Source organism: Osmerus mordax, chromosome 11, assembly GCF_038355195.1.
Source record: "Osmerus mordax isolate fOsmMor3 chromosome 11, fOsmMor3.pri, whole genome shotgun sequence".
NCBI lineage: Eukaryota > Metazoa > Chordata > Actinopteri > Osmeriformes > Osmeridae > Osmerus > Osmerus mordax.
Genome location: NC_090060.1, coordinates 5139483 through 5162031, shown reverse-complemented (window position 1 = coordinate 5162031; position 22549 = coordinate 5139483). Strand labels below are relative to the sequence as shown.

At 44.0% G+C, this 22549-nt stretch overlaps 1 protein-coding gene across 1 annotated transcript in view; it reads left to right on the top strand.

Moving 5' to 3' along the window:
- The window catches only part of LOC136951961 (calsyntenin-2-like), a 137532-nt gene that overhangs the window by 71511 nt on the left and 43472 nt on the right, over positions 1–22549 (top strand). The window contains exons 3-4 of the mRNA XM_067246629.1: positions 20842–21037; positions 21908–21948. Coding sequence (XP_067102730.1) covers positions 20842–21037; positions 21908–21948 — 237 coding nt within the window. The remainder of the gene's footprint in view (positions 1–20841; positions 21038–21907; positions 21949–22549) is intronic.

Below are 22549 nucleotides of genomic sequence, written 5' to 3'. Positions count from 1 at the left end.
TGACATGGCAGTATGTTGACCATCTGACAGTCACAGCGCTTCTTTTAGTAGACATTTTGGTCAGTAGATTTATGCACTTTTGCAACTGTTTTATATTCTCTCTAAAAACATCAAAATAAGAAAGGTGAATGGAAGCAAAGAGCCAGGCAACCTCTAGAATCAAATTGGGAGTTCAACATAATGAAAGATTAATTTGTCCGTTCTCTGCCAACTGCATTCGTGGTCACACATACAGTCCAGATAGACCCAGCTTTCCATATGCTCTACCTTCTTGCATTTGGCTAATGGCTTTAGGAGTATTATGAGGGAGACTTCTCATCGGGCCCGTCTACCTCCCCCCTCAGGTTCACCTGCAGTTCATCTAGGTTGCAGCCTCCGGGCATCTCTCACTGCACCAGCCCCTGCTGCCCTTCTCAGACTGCTCCAACGCTTCCTTCATCTCATGGTTCATCCATCCATCTCTCCAACACTTCATATCGCCACCCATACATCGCTTCAACCTTTCCCCTTTCACCTCTCAATCTACAGTATATACCTGTCCATCCATCCACCTCTTTACCTCTCCACCTCTGTACAACATCCACCTCTCCACCTCTGTACAACATCCACCTCTCTACCTCTCCACCTCTCTTCCTCTCCACCTCTCTACCTTACTACCTCTGTACAACATCCACTTGTCCCTTGCACCCCTCCCCCATGCTGGGCCATGTTTGTAGACTTTTGTGACCGCCAACACATCACACCGTTTAAGGACACAGCAATTCCCATGTTGCTACGATGTATTATTATCGGTATTGGAATATGGTTAAACAATAGTTAATGCCAAAACTAACACTGCCTGGTTGCTTTGAAACCCAATCAGCCAATCAGTTTGCAGGTGATAGGGTGGTGCTTTAGTGGCCACACATGGGTTGATGAGCTACAGTAGCTACACCTCCTTTCTGCCAGAATTATATATATATATATCTATAGATATATATATATCTATGTTACGTGTGCGTGTTATTAAATCCACAGTGCTGAATCACAGTGCTAGCTCCATTGTTGGAGTTATAACCTCCATTTCATGCTTGACCCTTAACTACAAAACAAAAAGACCTCTCTTTTCTCTTTATTTTTCCCAGACTGAACATTTATTACAGACAAGCAGACAGCAGAGGTAAAAACCTGCGACTTCAAATATATGAATTGGCTAATGAAAGCCTGGCTGATTAAATTAAGCAGATAATTAGATTCCAGTAAGAGTGAGCGTGATAGCATAAAGTTTGGAGTAATGAAATCGTCTAGATTTAGCTGTTTGGCTGTCAGGTTGTGAAGGGTGTGTGTGTGTGTGTGTGTGTGTGTGTGTGTGTGTGTGTGTGTGTGTGTGTGTGTGTGTGTGTGTGTGTGTGTGTGTGTGTGTGTTTGTGTGTGTGTGGGAGGGAGGGGGGTAAAGAAAGGAGAGGAGGATGAGACACCTCAGTACTCTTCACTGAGCAGCATCTGTGTTCCGCCACTCGGGGAACGTGCACTTTGGTGTCAATTTCTCACATTTATTTATGTCTAAGGTGTTGGTTGCAGGTATTTAAAAATTCACTTAGAACAGTGTGGTGTTTGATGTTTATCTTGAAATTAATCCATTGCCGTTCTTTAAAAAAATAACTTATGTGGTTGGTTGTTTTGTTGCGCGAACAAGACGAACTGGGAGGTTCTTTAATTAATAAATGAATTACTATTCACCTATACTGTTGAACAACAATCCTGTTTCTCTTTGTAACTGCCGGCTTATGTTACTTCAGTGGAGCGTTATGGTTGTGTGAGTTCATCGCGACGGAGCACTTTCTTAATGTTGACCTGGACCCTTCTAGTTGATCTGTCCTTAGAACCATCAGTACCGCTGCTCTAATGAAGCAACATGCACACACACTCATTCTCTCTCTCGGATTCTCTCTGTCTCTGTCTCTCTCTCTATTTCTCTCTGTCTGTCTCTCTTGCTCGCTCTCTCTCTCTTTTTCACTCACACACACACACACAGTCATGTCCCCCTTACCTAATACATTTTTCCCATGTGCACTACCAACTCATCCCACCTCTGGCCTTTAAAGTGATACATCAGCACTGATATATTCCCGGTAGGAGCATGTGTTAATTACAGAGGGTTAATCGATATGGCTCACTAAATGATGGCTGTGCAGAGTGTTTGTATTGGGGCCTGTCCACAGGCTGGTCATTACACCGCGGTGATAGATAGCCAGTGTTGTAGCCATCAGGCCCTTTTTGCGATGTTTGAGGCTCTGTGTCTCAACGACAGGCTGCTTAGCTGAAGCAGCACTGGCCTATCATCAGAGAGTGATCATGGGTGTGAGTATGCACGTGTACTGTATGGGACTGGGAGTGTGCTCGTGTGTGATTGGGTGTGTGTATGTGTGTACCATTTAATGACGCACACGCACAAATTCCCACATTTTGTGATTCCCCCTGTGTTGACTGAGAGCTGTGAATACTCTGGGCTGTGTTTGTAAACACAGGGGATTTATTAAGGATGGTATGTTATTATTAAAGTGAGGGATTATTACAGAGGGACAGACTCGCTCATATCATCCTATGCAAACTGCTAGTGTGTCACACTGCTACTCAGCAATGCCCTAATGGGAGCTCTTCAGCCTCCAGTTGATTGTTTATAAATGTGTGTTATTAACGTCCACATTTTAATGAAGATTGGAAAAATCACTCACTGTGTAGCGATACAGGCGGGGAGCGCATGAGTGTGTAAAAGAAGGGGAAAAAAGAGAGACAGAAGGAGGGAGATTGATTAAATAACAGTATACAGAGTTTTGTAATTTAAGGGATGAAAAGCATATTTTTGAATATAAAAACAAACTGCCATTTTGAGATTAGAAACACAGCTTTGATTATATGTCAGCTGTTGCCCCTTCCGCCCCCGGAACAACAAACCTAATTTAGTTTATTTAGCCAAGCACATTCAGTTTCTTTTTTTTGTTGGCACTTTAATATGTTGAAATTGGTTTTAGTGGATTTCAGTTTGTGACTGAAGCATTGAGTCGTCTCTAGGTTTGTTTCCCTGTGTTTGCAGACATGAGAGAGATGATAGGAGAGATGGTGTTTGTTTTATTAGCATCGGGGGGGATGGGCCAGTGTGTGCTGCTGTTAGAATAACACTTCATCCAGCTTCTCTGGATGTCAGGACGCGTTTCCATTCGCCCTCCACGATGACAGAGAGAAAGAGACCGAGAGATGACACCAACGTGTCGCCGGGAGAATCCAGCCCGACAGCTGAGGAGATGGAGAGGGACACAGAGCATGGGAGAAAGTGGAGTTACCGTGAGGGAAAGTCTGTGAGGTTGAGATCTTTTTGGATCGATACCAAATGTTCACGGCTCTTTTTGATGAGGTGTGTGTGTGTGTTTGTGTGTCTGCGAGCACCACCTCAATTGCACGCCCAGTGTGTGTGCTAATGGCCTTTTGGAGTTGGGCCGCCCACTGTCCCTCTGGGCACATCCCATGTCTCCTTTCAGAGCCTCACAACAGTAAAATGCTTTGTGCTTCTGTGGGCACTGGTCACCATGTGGCAACATCCAGAAAAACTGCCATCGCTCACGGCAACCATTTTCTAAGTCTCTCTACTCGGTACGTCAATCTCCCCCTAAAGCCCTATACTTTGAAGGGGCACTTCAAACTCCTTTCCCTTTTGACAGAAAATAATCTGCACCTTTTTTTCTGATTTTATTCGTGTTTGAGGTACTTTTTCAAGTTAGCGGTTTGGGCATGTGTGAGTGCATGCGTGTGTGAGTGTTTGTGTATGTGCAGTGTGTGTGTGTGTGTGTGTGCACTAAGTGAATCCCTTTTGTCTGTCATTTTGTCTGTCATGTTTAACTGTGTACCAGAGAACAACATGTCCTTAATGTTGGAGTGACTGTAGCTGTACCTTGAGTTGCTAGTATATTGTTATGCATGTCTTCAAATAACATGAATAACAATATACTAGCAACAGAAATATGATCCAGTTGTTTTTTTGTGTACTTCTTTGGCATATTTATTACAGCTGCCTCTGGACAAGCATGTACTGTTTAGTATGTAGTTCTACTGTACTTCAAACACCATATATTACTGTGGGGCATGCTCTTACGGAACGAGAATAATTATTCTTTAAACACTAATTCAATCATGTTGAATAAAACTAAAGGTTAGTCCAGAGGGGTCGGTTTTATTATACATTGGTGGGACATGTCATGAATGTTATCACCAATGAACTGGCTGATGCACTGGTGTTTTATCAACAAGTAGCCTAGCCCTTGGATGCCATTGCGATCCAAGTTACAAGTTATAAGCTGTGGTTAATAAAAATAAATAAAGAGAGAGTTCACTCCAAAACTAGCAAACATGCAATCTGGTATATGCAATGTGAGTTCATGAGAGATATATAATAATGAAAATATGAATATATTTGAGATGTTTTATAAACTCCACAGTAGGGTGTAATGTGTGACACAATTCCACCGTTATTATTTTAATTTAAAAAACACTATGCGCAGTCTTGTCTGATGTTGTTTTGTATTGAATTTCATATTCACAGAAGGCTTACAGGCTGGAGTTGTTATCAAACTGGAAATGGAACTGTAACCACAACAGTTCATTTATTTACCCTCCCAAGAGAGAGAGGAGAGAGAGAGAGAGAGAGAGAGAGAGAGAGAGAGAGAGATGGAGAGGTAGAGAGAGGGTAAGGGTGAGTGGTGGGATGACATCAGTGGTAGTATATTTGACATGTCTGTGTATCTCCTTGTATTAAGTGTGTCTGTGTGTGTGTGTGTGTGTGTGCGTGTGTTTGTGTGTGTGTGTGTGTGTGTGTGTGTGTGTGTGTGTGAAATTTAGCTATGACAAAAAGCTTTTCCTCTGAACCAACTTTGGGCTTTGGAACTGATGATAAATCAATGTTTTATACCTTGTCTGACTTTTCCAATGTCTTTCCCAGTGCATTGGACGGACTTGCTCTACTCATTCATTTAGTCTGTTTGACTGTGGGTAAAGAGTTTTCTAGATATTTTCATCTCTCTTCCTGTCCCCTCCTTCTTTATCTCTCTCCTCTCTCTCTCTCTCTCTCTCTCCCTCTCTGTCTCTCTCTCTCCCCCTCTCTCTCTTCTCTTTCTCTTTTCTCTTTCTCATTCTCTCCACCCTCCTCTCTATCTTCAGAGAGGCATTTGCCTGAGTCTCTCCATTTGCACTCTCAAGCACCCATCCTGAATGCGTCAAATGAATGAATTTCTTTACAAATGAAGCCATGATTTTAATCACACAATAATTGACTGGTACTTCATTTTATATTGATGAACTAATTGCTTCTGCTGCCTGCGCTCAGAACAATGGAGTCTAACTTGTGACTCTTAATCAGAGGCATATTGCTTACATGGGTAGCAGGGGAAACTAGTGTGAATCTCATTGGATCTGGCACTGTATGGATCTCATTTGATCTGCTGTGGATCCCAGTGGATGCACATTGGACATAAGCTGCCTATCCTTTATTAATTATGGTGGCATATGTGTAATAATATGGCATCATATGATGCAGATGCAAGGTTTTGTATTTTATTTTACCAGTAACTCTTTTTTTTTACAATGATGTATAAATATATTATAATTTTATAATAATTATAATTAATAAATATAAAAATATGCAACAACAAAACAAACATGCAGAAGGAAGCAAACAAATTAAACAAGCAAATATGCATAAAGCATAGAACACACAGAGTAACCAGTCCATCACAAAAAGAGTGACACATTCTCATGTGTGTTCGTATTTTCTTTCTTTTTACTTAATGTTTATCACATACGTGTATCTGACACCACAAACATGTGAAAAATTCAATGTAGTTTTATTCTAGTGTGTTCTATCCCACTTAGTTTTATACTGTGTCAACCTATACAGGTTGAGAAGTACAGAGAATGTTGAATGAGAACTTTTCCCTAAATCGTATTTGCATGTGAGTTTCCCACTTTGAGATATAGTGACTCCCTGCAGGGCAGTGGAGATCAAATCATGGAAAATCCAATGAAATCAAATGAAGTTAGAGAATGTCAGGCCTGTTGCAGTCATCCAGATCCCTCAACAATGCAATAAACACAGCCCTGGGAGATAGTACAAAGGGTCAGATATACAGGCACATATATCTCTCTTTCTCCCTCTCTTTCTCCCTTTTCTTTCTCCCTTTCTTTCTTTCGTCTCACACTCCCTCTCTTTATGTCCCCTTCTCTCTATCCTTTTTTGTACTAGTCTGTCTCTCCCTCTCCCACAGACTCTCGTGCTCACTTGCTCAGCCCCAATTCTCCCTTCTCTCTGTTTCTCAACATTGATTTGAAGTAGATGCCGAACAGTCGTAACTCCGCCATCTGTCTCCCCCTCCACCCATCCTTGGTTCACACCACCCTTTAATTAATTCTCCTCGGCCATAAAAGGCGACGTCATCCTCAATCTATAATTAGCCCTCCATCTTCTACTCGCCCTCCTTCGCTCTTTCTATTCATGGTAAACCCAGACCTCCTCCACTTCCCCACCGAGTGGACAGGATCATTGTTCCCTCCCATCTCACCACCTGTGGACCTTTATTTCCTCCTCCGAGGGAGGTAGAAAGGCCACGCTGCGGAGCGAATGACCCTTCGCCATCTTCCGAAACACTCAAAGCCTCAATCAAGGATCAATTCTGTAACCGTAATCCGGTTACAGAAGTTCCCCCTCGTGAATTTGCCGGGCAGTTGCTGCAAATGACGTCTGGAGTATGGCGTGTCTGTTTGTGTTTGTGTCGTCATCGAGGAGAGGGACTTATAATAATCAGACGAAACACTTTGTGGCGATACTTCACATTAAAGTTGCATCAACTAGCATGTAGCTGTAGTAGCAAGCTTGTAGTTCAGTAGGAACTGCTTTATAGTTACACTTGTTTGCTGTAGTTGTACAAGCGGTACAGGCTTCCAGGGGCAAGTGCATGTAAACACTGATCTTGTTTTGGTAACAACCTTCAGAACCCGCCACCCCACCCCCCACCCCCCACCCCCACAAGGGGGGGCCCTTACAACATCCACTTACACTCCTACACCGTTCCCCCATACTGTGCCTTCATACACTTTTGTAATAACATATGCCGCTAATACGTAATAACTTTTACCTAAATAGCAATTCCTACAGTATGTAGCTACAATGTTGTTACTATATGTATTGCCATGTAGTAGTTACATGGTAGTTAATGTAGCCATGTAAAGTGTTGCCAACATTTTGTGGGCAGATGTCTTTAAATGTAGTGTCCCCTAGAAACCTCCCATTTCTTGACACATTGGCATACACATACATCTGTTCGCACATGCACACACTTTACACAGGCATCAATGTAAACTCAATTGGATCAGCGTCTACATATGTATTTCTCTTGGTCAAGCATCAAGTTTCCATTCTATTCTTTTATATACTCAATTTGTACAGGTGTGTGTGTGTGTGTTCATGGGTGTGTGTTCATGGGTGTGTGTTCATGGGTGTGTGTATCTTTAGCATCTGTCCAACCCTGGGTTCTTTAACAGGGGCATAAAACTAGACTCAAAATGGTTTTGCATTATTGATGGACAGGCAACCACGTATGTTTGTGTGCTCCCCACTGTGCTACAATGCCTTCCTGCATTCACATCCATGTTTATCTTTGCCTATTTCAGTCAACACACACATTCTTCAACATGCCCACTCAGCACACAGGTTAAAAGCTGTGCGACTGAAATGCAACCTCCTCTGACAAGCGCTACAAATATATCACTGATTCTCTCTGAAACTCCCGTTTTATTTTACATCCGCCAAGCCCCTTTTTCCCCCTTGCCTCCCTTCGCTGTGATACAGCTCTTTCAGTGAGGCAGAGGATTAGGCCTGTTTATACAGAGCTTGTCCTTGTCGCGTCTTCCTGCCTGGCTGACAGGACAGCCCCCCCGAGCCCGCTCAGATCACTGGTGTCACTCCTCGGTGACACGCTGACATTTACCAGACGACCATGTCTTTGTGCCGGTGTCATCTCCGTGACACCGGACGTCCAGATTGCAAAAAATCCCATGCTGTACCAATCTGGTCTGCAGCAGTCTTTAGGGGATAGATTCACAAGCACACACACACACACACACACACACACACGTGTGTACTGTATTTCAACCTACTGTACAATCGCACACACGCGCACACACAGTGCATAGACCTCAGGGAGTTGTTTTTGAGTGGGCAGCCTTTGAAGTGGTTGCTGAGGGCAATACGTCTGAATCTAAAATGCGTTGCTCCTCCGTAGCTTCAGAAGAATATGACATTTCTGCAACTGACATTTCTGCTGGCCCGCCGTTCCTGGAGTGATTTTCATCAGTGTTACAATACCTTATCTTTCAGAGTGTGCTGCTGGCATCCATTGAAATCTGGAATTTTAAGGTGCTGCTGGAAAACAATTATATATATATCTTCACTCGTTGAAAACAGTTTACATGCACAACACGTTGGGGGAGTTTTTTCATGTATTGATCTGTTTGTCAGAACATCATGCAAGAGTCAGCCAACTGCTTTCCATTTGCTGCAGACAGCTGCTTCATTGAAGTGAAAACAGAATGCATTCAAACGGTGATGCGGTCTAAAGCGATGATCTGTATCATTACCTACGGCCTTGAAGTTTCAATTCAATTCAAGTTAATTGTCATATGGATACACAAGTATACTAGTACAATGAAAAGCTTTGTCTCGCTGAGCTACCTACAACATTGTAGTTTTTAATAATCAAATAGATAGTAGCGGACAATAATAACAATAAAAGATAAAAGATAAGATCATAATAATAAAATATATTATACACAATACTCACTGACCAATTTAATGAAACAGTGAGGGTAGGCAGTTGCAAGGTGGTTATAATAAGTGCAAATGTGCAAAGTCTATGCTGAGCAGTGAATTAAAACTAGCCTAGCTATGCAAACTGCGCTTACATATTTAAAAACATTTGATTTACCTGTAGTATGAGAAAATAGTCGCTGTAGTCGCCTGCCCACCATTGTATGTCTGAGTTGGTGCAGTCCAGTGCTGTGTTCAGGGGCACCGCTAATAGTTTTGAGCCCGACGATTAGATTGCAATTGCACTTCCCCCCCATTGTTTTTCATTCAGCTAATTTTGATTCCAGGCTTATCGAGTGCCCTCCCCCCATTGGGGCCCTGGGTCGTCAGACCCACGTTCCCGTCCACTTCGACACCCCTGGCTGTGTCTTGAGGAGGAAGCTCCCGAACGGTGTCATCCTTTGTGTCCTACAGGTCTGTACACTGTAGAACAAAATAGCCAGCATAAGCACTCGGGTGACCTTTGGTTGTTCACTTTAGTCTCTGTCCGACGGTCTTCAGGCCCATTGAGCTGGAGCCTTCTGGAGCCGGTGGCTGTGGTTTAAGTATGGCTGCTTCCAGACGAGCTGACAGCATCTATTCTGTACTTAATGTGGCATGTAAGGAGCTGCAGTAAAGGTAATGTAAGGGTTGTAAAAACGCTAAAGCTAATTAACTAGCTGGCAGGATTGTGTCGGCGATCGGAGTGTTTGAAATGGGGAATGGACAGCAAGCTCAGAGCGTGGAGGAGACGTTGAAGTTGCAAATGTACGAGGTCAGAAGCAAAGAGACTGTGGAAATCAACGTCTCAGAAATACAGCTTGTCTTTACTGATGAAATTTATTATCATTTATATGAATTGCTATTATTAAATTATCACGCTAAAACCATTTGTGAGACCTTGTATGAAAATGTTATGCTAGGTATCACCAACTTTACAAACCCTTTTTTAAACTGATAATTTGTATGCTAACTCTTAGCATGGTGTAATAGGCTACCATTTCACGCAGCCAAGGTATTATTAGATATCTTTGACCTCTGATGTGGTTGCAGGGGGAGTCAGGTGGCTGAGCGGTCAGGGAATCGGACTAGTAATCCGAAGGTTGCCAGTTCGATTCCCGGTCATGCCAACTGACGTTGTGTCCTTGGGCAAGGCACTTCACCCTACTTGCTTCGGGGGGAATGTCCCTGTACTTACTGTAAGTCGCTTTGGATAACAGCGTCTGCTAAATGACTGTAAATGTCTAAATGTGCAGGGGGAGAAAAAAAACTAGTCGAGAAAATACATTTGCATTAATACCCTACCTCACACCTTCATTAGGTCCTAATGAGCCTCTGTTGCCTTGGTAGTGACAGCAGTAATAGAAACAATGCTAGGGCATGTAACATAGCTTGTTAGCGAAGCATCTGGCATATTTTCAGGCTTTTGTTTTTTTCAAACAAAAGTTTACCTTTTGTTTGGCAAATGTGCAGCATTTTCTTGTTTTCAAACCTTTGTTTTGATCATCTCAGCCAGAAATGTTTTTCTGACCTCTGATAGCCTACTGCACTAACAACATGCCAAAGATTATAATTTAGAACAGTCAAGGCTATTTAGCTTCAAATCAATTCCTGAACCATATCAGTGAAAAAGTTCACCAGCCTCCTGAAACAGGAACACGGTTGCACAAAATGGTGGCCAAATACAGTGTCAGAATGTCCTTTTTGTTTCTCCAATCAGGGAATTGTCCATGTCTTGGCAGGGGATATCCTTTGTGCTCCGTGAAGTTTGCTGGTTTACTTTGGAATATTAGTGACACTACTGATGGAAAAATGTCCAGCAGAGTACTGTTATCATCGAGGTTAAGGTCAGATCAGACTCACTGGGTTTTATTTTTTCAACGGTGGTTAAATCATGGGTTAGAATTTTTTTTTTTTGAAGAGTCAGCATGGGCTTACCTTTTCATTCTTCTGCTATACCACGTACAGTAAGTAATTGTAGGCTTGAAGGTCAATGAAAAATTATAAGAACAATAGCATGGTGGGATTTCTTTTCTTTTTCCAAGCTATCAGCTTGTCACCAATGTAATAGCACATGGTTATAGACTGCAAAGTATGATTTGAGAAAGTTTCGACGAGAAGTTTACCTAAAGTTAGGCTACTCTATTCTGGCCTGCAAAACCAGAATTTCTCCTTAGGCAGAGTGCTCGCATCTGAACCGACATGATGGAAAATGTGATGCAGGATCTAACAAGAAGAGCTGTTTTAATCGCACACCGGTTAAAAGATTAAAACGTTTTCTTTGCGTTTCCGTCTTTAATCACCCTTCAATTGCAGTCATGTCCCCACCGAGAGGCTCTCTGTGTTTAAATAGCCCGAGTTTGGGGAAGGTGCCTGTCTGTCCCCTGCCACCCTGAGATACTGCTCCGTTTCTTTGCAAAGGATCATGGGAGAACTGGTGGGTATGAAGAGACGGGGGTGGGGGGATGGGGGGGACGGAGAAAAAACGGAGTATCAATTCATAAGAGACCGTAAAACAGGAAAGACGGACGACACGTTGGCAGAGGAGAACAGGGAGGAGGTGTGAGAAGAGGTGGGGCGGCGGGGGAAAGAGCGAGGAAATATAGACGCAAAGAGAGCGCGAGGTCAGGGAGTGATTTAGAGAACAGTCAGAAGAAGCTGGAGGGAGCTGGTGCTGAGGAGGGCACACGGGGGATAAAACAGGAATATATATGCGTGGATGGGAGGAAAAGGTGAAGGAGGGCTGTAGAGAATAGACTTTCAGGGGAGAGGAAGAGGAAGTAGGATTTTGAGTAAAAGGAGAGAAGAAGAGGGGAAGAAGGGGACAAACTGACACAGGAACAGGTCAGAGGAGGGCACTGAAGTGGTTTTGCTCGGTTTGGTGTCAAGTCTGTTCTGGCTGTCACGTTAGGAAGCGTTAATGAAGACACACCAGAAAGAGCAAAGCAAGGTAATGCACAAAACACCCACCAACACACAAACAGTACACAAACCTGCGTACGCCTGCACGGGAGAGGAGACAGGTGTTACCTCAGCGAGGGGCTAGTCATCCTTGCCTTCACCACTGTTTCCATCCTCCCTTTCCACTCCTCCGCACACACGTGCGCGCACACAAGCCAAAGCAGAAACAGGTGTACGCCTAGCACGAAGTCCAGTCCACAGAGCATTCGTGAGTTTTCACAGTTGCTGTGATGTGCATCTTTTCCCTTCATAATCACCTGCCTTTCATTTTCTCTCCCCTCTCTCCATTTCCTTTGCACACACACACACATTTGGCACAGCCTACCCTATCTTTCCTCTCCCCAGTCCCTGGCCCAATTTGAACAGTATCAATGAGCGATGGTGGCCCAGTGGTGCCAAAAGACCTGAGTGGAGAAAGTTGAATCATTTTTCACAACTTTTTTCCTCTGCAACCCAACTTCTCACCAATGAGAGCCCAGAGAACATTTTGCCTCTAAGCATTTTAGTTTGGATTACACGGTGTGTATGCAGGAGCTCAATTGAACCAGACTCACATAAAGGCCTTGCATATTTTAGCATTTCAATGGCCAGAAAATCACCCGGTCTAAGCTGTGAGCTGCTCCAAATAAGACTTCTGAACTCTGTAAAGCCTCCTGACATGTGACCAACACAGATACACACTCAATCAATACACTGGGGGGCACATGCACACAATGTAAGCCCCCAGCCTCTGCACACACACACACGTATTAATCATTTGAGGCATATTACCCTTTTGTTCTTTGTGCTTAAGTTCTGTTCTTTGCAGAGCTCTTGTTATTGTAGTCTTGAGGTAGGGGAATATATTACTGTCCACAGGGAGTAATAGGTTTTATACTTTAGCGGTGAGACTTTGTCCACCTGCACATTGTTGTAATAATGGCGTTTCAACAGAGGTTGAGTGGATTAGAGTATATTGGTGGATGAGGAGATCCCTTTGTTTTATAATTAATGGAGTGGACTTATGTCATAAAGTTCTGTTCAGATATAAATGACTTGTTTTGTCATAGCCTGTTTCACACCTAATACGTTTGAATATTTCTTATCTGTGATTAGGTTTGGATGACAACAGTTAAAAAAAAAAGCTTTTTCATCTGCAGTTTTCTTCCAACAAATATTTGCTCAACAGCTATCTTTAGCCTGTGTCACTCCTCCACCCTGTTCCTGTCACCCCGTCCTCTCCTCTCCCCGTCTCCCCCTCAAGGTAAACCTCCACACGGCAGACATGACTCGGTTCCCCAGTTTAGCAATCTGCTCTCACAGCAAGAGGTTCTGTATTGCTAATGCTCTAGCTACACTTTGGTCCCTCTGGCATGGCATCGAAAAGAAGCAAAGTTAGATGTCTGCCACATAGCTGAGCACTCCTGAGCAAATCTCACCCCATCAAAATGCCTCACTTCATTGAATTGTAAATACCCAATTAGATTTTTCACATTTACATTTATTCAGATGCTTTTATCTGGTGCTACGTGCTAGACTGTAAAGTGCAGCAGATAATCAATGACTACAAGTGCGCAGTTTTAGCAGCATAACAGTGGTTGACTCCAAGGAACAGTCTGTGTTTACCGGACAAAAAGCTTTTACATCGAATCATTACTTAACCCACATCATACACAATACCTTCTTAGCTTGCGCCTTAAAAACTGAAATCTAAAATATTCACCAGGCCTTTTTGGCCAAGTGTTATTGAAGATGGCTTCACATGTGACTGCTCTGTTGGCTGTTAATATGTTCTGCTGGAGAAAGGCCCATGGTGCTTAGTAGGGATGATGGTAAACAGCTGGGGAGGCTCCACACCTGACACAGACAATACCATGATCGATAGTGGAATGGCTTCCTCCCAGAAGACCGTAGCAGATAATAATAAAAGATTGTATCAGGACTCAAAACACCCCCTTGGGGGTCATCTTGAGCATTAAAAAGGTATGCTACACCATTTTAAAAGCGTGGCTCCTTTACCATTTGATGATGGCTCGGTTATTCTCAAATCATTTCCAAGTCAAACATGGCCACATCTCATTGGCCGGTTTGTACTGGGGGAGGGATTGGAGAGAACCAAAGCACACTTTCTTCTAAAGTTCACAGGGGCTCCTTATCTTAAGGGTTTTACTCCTGAAATATGTTTTTGCTGTACACATCCATTGAATTACAATATGTTTGTTTTTTTGTCAATAGGAAGCTGATGCAATACTGGAATTTTTCTTTTTTTTCTTTCTATCCATACACGATGCAGTAGAATATATCCCTGGCTGGAGGCAGGTTCAAAAGGTCAACCACTGTCTTACATGAAGTCCACTTTAAGGAGGATGAGGGCTGTAGGATAATCACTGTCTTGAGGGTCTTAAGAAGGGTCATAACCTGTAATCCAGATATTTGAACACATTGAACTTAAACCGGCCTTGCCAAGGCCTGGGCACATCCTTTCCCCAGGCCATTATGAAGAGATGTGGTGAGAAGGATCAATGGATTTGTGTTTTATTTAAAATAATTGCTTCTATTCTTTGTTTGTTTGTTTTCCACCCATCTCTGAATGGATGTCCTGAAACCAAGGTCAGTCCTGTTCTATAGAACATGGACAATTACAATGTTTTGCCTTGCCTTGAACAGGTTTATTTGAGATGGTTCAAAGGGCTTCACAATACAATTGGCACAACACTGCAGATTTGATACATAAACGGTACATGTCATAATGATGTTGCTATTATGTTTAAGCATAATATGTCTTTAGACATCATAGCAACAGATGGTTATTCATAGTCAACTCATATAATTGTCATGGTCTTTATTTGTGAAAAGAAAACTCCATATCTTGTGGAAATGTTATTGCTATGGCTGCCAACAAAATTGCGTGGGTCACTTAAACTTACATGTTATTCCTTTACGACTACTTTTAAAACTCTGGACTCTGTATACAATCTGATTTACATGTGTTTATTCTGAGCTACGTATCCTCATTTAACCGGGATTAGATTATGGCGCCATTTTGCTGCCTCTCCTGTCTGGGGAAGCTGCCTTTGTCTGAGGTGTTGGGAGGGAGATGGGTATGTTAAAGCAGTGCTGCTCCTCTTCCCAAATGACCTCCCTATCAGAGATGTCTTCATGTTATTCATTTTCCAAACCACTGGAATAAAGGCTATCAATCCAGAGGTGTAGTTGTGCGTATATGCAGGTATGTGGCTCATCCACACCTCAGAGGAAAGGGGTTTACCGTATTCCCACCATCAAGAAGATGCCTTGCCATGGCATATACGCACTTAAAATAGCGCGAGACATCAGTCTAATTAGAGCCAGCCAGCCACCCTTGTTCAAATGTTATTACTCATGAATTCATTGAGTAAATAGGACTGCAGAGAGAACTTCACATCGTCCTGTTCGGAGTCGTATCACAAGTGCACTCTCTCACCGCTGTTGTTAAACCTAACTCAGCTTCCGATCCTTCATTGATGCATCAGGGTAGTAACATGAACACGCACACACAGGTTTGGGAGGGGGGGGGGGGGGGTCACAGTATACCAACCTACCTAGACAAACCTGCACCATTGCATCATTCAGTCAATCGGTCACATTTCTTTAACGAGCGATATACCATCAAGGTTTCCGTAGCTTAAATGTTCAGGTTGTTTGCGACGAACCACAGCGAAGCTCTAGACAGGTTGCTGATATGAGACAGCGATGATCCATTAAAGACCTGGATCACCATGCCTGACTACTGTACATAGTCCCCCTCTGAGAAAATATGCATGCAATCAATGCTCTCAACATCCTGAGATTTAATAGAAAATTTGGGTGCATGAACGTTTTGGAAATTCAGAAATGTTTCCGAAAAAGGGAGCAGTACAATATGCCACTTGGATATTCCAAAGGAGACATTGCAGGGCTGTAGGCGACAAGTTAAATGAACAAAACAAGGGAATTGTATGAGGGGCCGTAGGAACATTATTCAGATAATATAATGTGTCGTTTTCATCTCACATACACATATTAAACAAATCTCATTCCCGGACTAGACTGAAAACCTTACACACAAGTGAAATGCTTTTACAAAGAAACATGATGTTTCTGTTTAACATACTGAAACACGGACAAGCAACACTTATACTCTCATATACACAACTGAAATACTCTCACGACAGTTAGGCCTATTGACGAGCATCACACAAACAAATAAAGTGTGTTCAAACCCAGTTCAAATGCTCTCTCATAGCATTATGAAAACCTTTTGTATCAACGGTTGAAAAGCATATAAATGTTTTATGAGAGAATTTCAGCATGTTGCATGGCAGGATTTCAGATAACGGAAGGAATTTCATAGGAAGCGGAAGGTGGTTGAGAAAAGAGTGCATATTTCATAATGCAGGCCGGAGCACTACTGAGGCAGATAACGTGGCGCGCATTCACTGCCGTCGACCAGCACAACCCCTAGGTTATTGGCAATGATGAGTTTCTGCTGTGTGGTTTGATTACTCTGGGCTCCACAGATCCTGTGTGGTTTGATTACTCTGGGCTCCACAGATCCTGTGTGGTTTGATTACTCTAGGCTCCAAAGATCCTGCCTGATGGGTCGACTAGGTGTGCAGTTGGGATGCAATTCTCCATTGATAGATTATGGTGGTTGCTGGTGCATTTTTCTCATTGTTTCTTTTATTAAAGAATTAAAGTGTATACCACTCATTTAAAATTTACAAGCAGAGCTGAAAAAAGTAGGCTATGTAGAACAGTATAACATGATTAGCCTACTGCCAGGCAGACAATAAGTAAATTGCATACGATATGCTGAATTCTGTTTTGAACTGCATGTAGACAAACTTGTACTACTTTTAGGTAAACATTGTGCAGCTAACATGTTAAGACAAAAACATTTATCTTGCTCATTCTACTGCTGTTATATATATATTTTCAAGTATGCGTTATCTGCAATACTTCGAAGTAATAAGCCGAATGTACCCGGCACTTAGTAGCACCTGCCTCTCTGTTACTGGCTCTTCATCTGTCAGGGGGCCTTTTATCAAGAACTTTAGTTCGAGTTAAGATGGATAGAAATGGATAATAGAAATGTGAGAAACATACAGTCATTCAGCAGATGCCTTTTATCCAAAACGACGTACAGTAGAATATAACGTAAAAAGGGCTGTACAAATAAGATTGGATTTGATCAAGGATATTAGTTTTTTTTACAAGGTATTATGTTACAGTGCCTTTATATCATGATAATCTAATGTGTGAAAATTGTGAATCCCTGCCATTATCTTTTTTGTAACGATGAATTACAGGAGACTGTTAAAGATGATTCTCACCATTTTTCATTTTGATAGTTTTCACAGCAATTTCAACACACTGTGTGAGTGCAACACATGGGTGTGAGTGCGTTTCAGAAGACAACTTTACTTTCTGAAACCTGTGTAAGCAGAGTGCAGACTTGACTGATGAGTAAAGCCCATGCACTCCCGGGGGGAGCCATGGGCCAATCCTGGAGTGTGACTGTGTGTTTTCCTCTGCCAGAGAGACAGTGGGATGCCATTACCTCTGAGAGCCTTTATGTAATTAAGGGTGAGAAGATGAGTGGGGGGGGGGGGGGGGGGGGGGGGGGGGGGGGGGGGGGGTTGTATTTGAGGTGGGGGGGGGGGGTCATCGCAAGGTCAAGCAAATCATGTCCCCCTCCTATACTGTTGGAGAAGTGTATTTTTAATTAAGAATTGCCCCTTTAATACACACACGTACGCACACACACTCAGTCGCACACACCCTGGTCTCTTCACTCAGAAAACACAGGCGTGATTTATATTCATTCTTATCTCGGATATGGACAGCTTCAGTGCAGTGTGTTTTTTTTATTCTTTTTTCCGCCGGACTAATTTCATGAAGAGCATAATTACAGCTTTTTCAATTTCAGACCTGTCTGTGGAGGGCTTGGGGGGATATCTCTGCAGTACAGCTGAGAGCGACTGGAAGGAAAAAGTGCGTGTGTGAGTGTTGACGGGGCCTCGCTAATGTGTGCATGTGCATGTTTGTGTTCAGTGTGAAATGGAGGGTGGATAAAAAATGGTTTTAATGGCCACACAAACACATGGAGACAGTGGAGCTAGGGCGTCTTGTTTGGACGGCTGTACCGCTGGAATCACTCAGACTTAGTTCTAATTAGTTCTGAAACTGTTGGATTTGACTGTGATTGGGTACTATCTAATCTGCTCGTTGTCTGTCGTGCGTGTTCCTGTACCCTGTGGATGAAAGTCGTGTCAGAAATGATTAAAGTTAGGGTATTGGCTTAGTGTGTGTGTGTGTGTGTGTGTATGAGAGAGAGAGACTATGAGTTGGTGTATGTGTGGGTGACCGTGGTTCTCTGTATGTTTGTATATGTACGCTTTGGTCAATCTCCAACAAGGGAGATCAGAGCTTGCCTCAGGCAGGGCCCATTTTCCCCTCCTTCCAAACTCCCTCTCTTTCATCTCCCCCGTCACCATCCCTCGCTTCTCTCTTTCGGTCCTCTCCACTCTCATCACCGCCCCTGTGCCCTGACTGATGTCTCCACCTCCACATCTCTCACACTTAAGGCCTGGCATATAGCGTGTATGTGTGCGCCTGTGTGAGCGTGCGAATGCTAAAGCGAAGGGTGTGCGTGTGTGTATGTGTGTGTGTGTGTTCTTGATCCGGTCCCTCTCATCGGCTATACTCTGTCAGTTCTCATAATGACTCACGCTCCCGTCAGCCGCGTTGCTCTGCCTCGGTCCCCAGGCTACAGGAACACAGGCCCCTCTGCCAGGCACCGCGCTCTGCCACTACTGATAATGACTGTTAGTCTTAGATACGCCATGTTGTGGTTCGGGTCGCCAGCTCGTCCTCAGGGCACCCAGGAACTCACCATCTCTTGACACCAGTGACACCGAGCACGGACCCTCCCCCCCCCCCCCCCCCCCCCCCCCCCCCCCCCCCACCTCGCCTTCTGTTCTCCCCGTCAAACTAACGACTCATTCATTTGCGTCGATTAGTTTTGGACATGCCCGTCTCTCCTCGAAGATGGACTATGCCCCAGTGTTTTTCCGATCATAAATCTAACCCCATAAAAGGCTAATGTGACACGGAGACACATATTTAGCTAACAATTTAGCGCAGCAATTAGCGTAGCAATCTCCACGCCTCTGCCAAGTGCCAGCCGCCCAGCATCTGTTCCCCACGCTGGCTTCGAGGACGCCTGGTTCAAACCTCATCCGGCGTCCAGGGAAGCTGGAGTCTCACAGGCTGAAAGATGCAATGAGAAGGATTAGCCTTGCGCTAGTTTGTGTGTCCTTTCAACTTTGAAAGAGGATGGTTTGCCGCCTCACCTTGAAACCCCTCTCCATACCCCCGAGGTAAAATTAAATCAAGTAAAATATCTCAGCCAGCCGACCACAGAGGTGATTGTGTCAGTATTAGCATATCTTTAGCATATTCCGTCTAATGGGAAACTTCTTTTGTGAGTATTGACTTTGACTTTTTTTTTTGTTCCACAATTGTGACGGATTTTTCATTTGCCTGTTTTCATGGTGCCTCGGCATTGAGATGAGAAACCTCACATTGAGACAGTTACCTCTTATCTCCTGCACCCCGTCACACGCTGTTTGCTTGCCGCCATTTTCGTGATTATTTTTCGGTCCACACACCACGGAGGACGCTCCTGTGCATTATTGGAGCCCATTTTACTCAGATCAAGTCATTGTTCAGGTAATACAAAGGAAATATGTCGCTGGGTCTTATGTAGCTGTATTTGTATCCCCCCTTCCTTTCTCCCCCCCCCTCTCTCTCTCTCTCTCTCTCTCTCATTCTCTTCCTCTATCTCTCTGACAAATTGTCATTTCAACACCTCCTTCGAAGGGTGGGGGGGGATTATGACAGGATGGGAAGAAAGGGGGAAAAAGGGAACAGGGTCGAAGAAAATAAAGTAGCTCTTATCAGAACTGGCCAGCAGCGATGCGCACACAAAGCTCTTTGGGAATCCAATTTAGTCCCTCCTGTTGGTTTAAGTGATATCAGCGCAATTAGCCGTTGCAGGTCATAGTACGCGACTGGTGCGCTAAGTGATTCCCTCCAATCCCCCGGGCCCAAGCGCTAGAGAACACGCACTTCTGAAGACACTCGCCTCGCCAGCTCCAAAACGGGCCGCTTTGTCCGACCTGTTAATGAGTGTCTGACGGCTTAATGCTCTTTTTGTTTTGATTCGCTCGACCACACTGGGCTTTTTGTTTCTTTTTCTTTTTTTACACATTTACCCCCTCTCTCTTTCAAACCTAAATGACTTTGAGATGAATTTGTTATCCCCTCAAGCTTTAGTAACTCAAATGTTGATTGTTTGGGTGGGCTAGAGTGACAAAACACAGTGTTTAGCTTGAACGTCCGTCTGGAGAGTGTGGGCAGGTGTGTCCTTCGCAGCCTAGACAGAGCTCTGCTCGATGGGAAATGAGTGAGCTTGTTCGGCGTTCTGAAGAGACGGCGACCTTGACCTACAAAGCTGTGCTCCGGGTTGTTATGGTTAGGCTCCTTCCTCTTCTCTCCTTCCGCCTCAAATTAAAGCAGAACCTTCTCGGGGAATAAGAATTACCAGAGGTACTTAAACAAAGTAAAAACCTAAATCCCCGATGGCACAGGATTTGTTTACATGAACTCATCGACTCAGTAAAATACTGTATTGTTTTGTTCATGGGCAAAGTTCCATAGAAACATCAGTGCTGTTCATTTCGGATGCTGAAAGCATGTTCACACATCCGTGCATGGACATACGCACATATAAAGAGACAGGTACACTGTCTGGAGAACATACTGTACTGTACAAAAAAAATTAATAGAGGTGGTCACACACACACAAACACACTGAGGCATACCGTATACAGAGTGAGACTGAATACCAATCTGACTAACCCCCATCTCTCTCTCTCTCTCTCTCTCTCTCTCTCTCTCTCTCTCTCTCTCTCTCTCTCTCTCTCTCTCTCTCTCTCTCCCCCACCCAGGTGAGATCTGTGCATTCAAGATCCACGGGCTGGAGGCCCCGTTTGAGGCGGTGGTGCTGAACGGGACGTCGGGCGAGGGCCAACTGAGGGCCCGCGGTCTGGTGGACTGTGAGCTCCAGAAGGAATACACCTTCATCATCCAGGCCCACGACTGTGGCGCCGGGCCGGGGGGCTCTGGGGGCAAGAAGTCCCACAAGTGAGTGTGGGACTGGGGCTGGTTTGGGGGGTTGAGCCATGCGTCTGTGTGTACAGTCAGTAAAAAGTCAATAGTGACTAAAATCATTGTTGTTTACAAAATATCTCCTTTTATACCATGGTCTGGGTGAATACTCGTTTCTGATTGGCTGCAGGGGTGTCCATTATCAGGTGATATACGGACACCTATTACGTATTGCAGCAAGACTGTCTTTTCACCGTTATTGCGCTAGCTACATAGTATATGAGCCTGTACAAAGTGTCTGAAATAAGTAACCATAACAACAGGGACGGAGTCAAAGCCTCCATTTACAATTGAGAAAAATTTGAACAAGCATGTAATTACAACAATGAGTGACTTCAATATTTCTTTTAACTTTTCTGAGTTTACTGTTAGTGTCACGTAACCTCTCATCTCACATCCCATTCGCTATTCACATTGCTAGTCAATCTACAGCACCGTACTTCAGACAGGCTTCGGCCAACACGACATGCCATACTTCATTTAATTACTGTTTGGAGAATATATCAACTTTGATGCGATCATCTCACATCCATTTGCTATTCAACTCGCTCCACAGGCTGCCGTCGTACTGTAGCCTAGTTCGAGTATGGCCAATACTTGTTCCAATGTTTGTGAAAATCTTGATATTGATTTTGGGACAGTGACATAGCTGGTTAGCTAGCAAATCTTCTTGTCAAACATACTGTACAACAGTTGGCAAGTGACCATGGTATAAGCGGGATAATGCCGTTCGAGGTGTACAATATCACCTGTTAATGGAAGCAAAGGTTCACGCCTCCGCATCGTCCATTATCAGGTGATATTGTACACCTTGTCGGGCATTATCCCTTACATATCCCTACCTAGACGACCAGGTTCCCATGCCGACTACAAGTACTCCACTGGACGTAAACTAGCAAAACTGATACCGTATTTGAGCCCGATATTCGTACAAATCCACCCCCACATCTCAAAGCAGGTGAACACGGTTTTGAGGTAATCTCCCCAAACAGACCTCCACGCCTCCTATCTGGCCCTGGGTTCATTCCTGGTGTGCTCAGAGTGATCGGCACAAAAAAATACCCCCAATGAACTCCCTTAAAGAAGAGCGGGAAGAAGACTGATAAAAACCATTTGGCACACTTACGCAACTCCTCAGCGAAATTGCTTTCTAGGAGGTCCTTGTGATGGTGTCATTTCGCTCCCAGCGAGGGTCTCCTCTCTCTTAGCTCCCCCCCCCTCTCAACCATCACAGTGGGGTGGCAGACTGATAGAAAACAATCATCTTCTCCCGTGGCTGACACACACACACGTGCGCACACACACGACGCTGGAGTTAAACCTGGTGCTGAGGGGTGGGGGGGAGGAGACGATGGGAGAAGAGGAGACACGAGGAGGGGAGAAACGTGGCCCCCTTCTCTCTCGCTGTCTCTCTCTCTCTCCCTCTATGTCTCTCTCTATGTCTCTCTCGCTCTCTGCCAGATTTAGAGGAGAAAAGCAGGCCCGCCT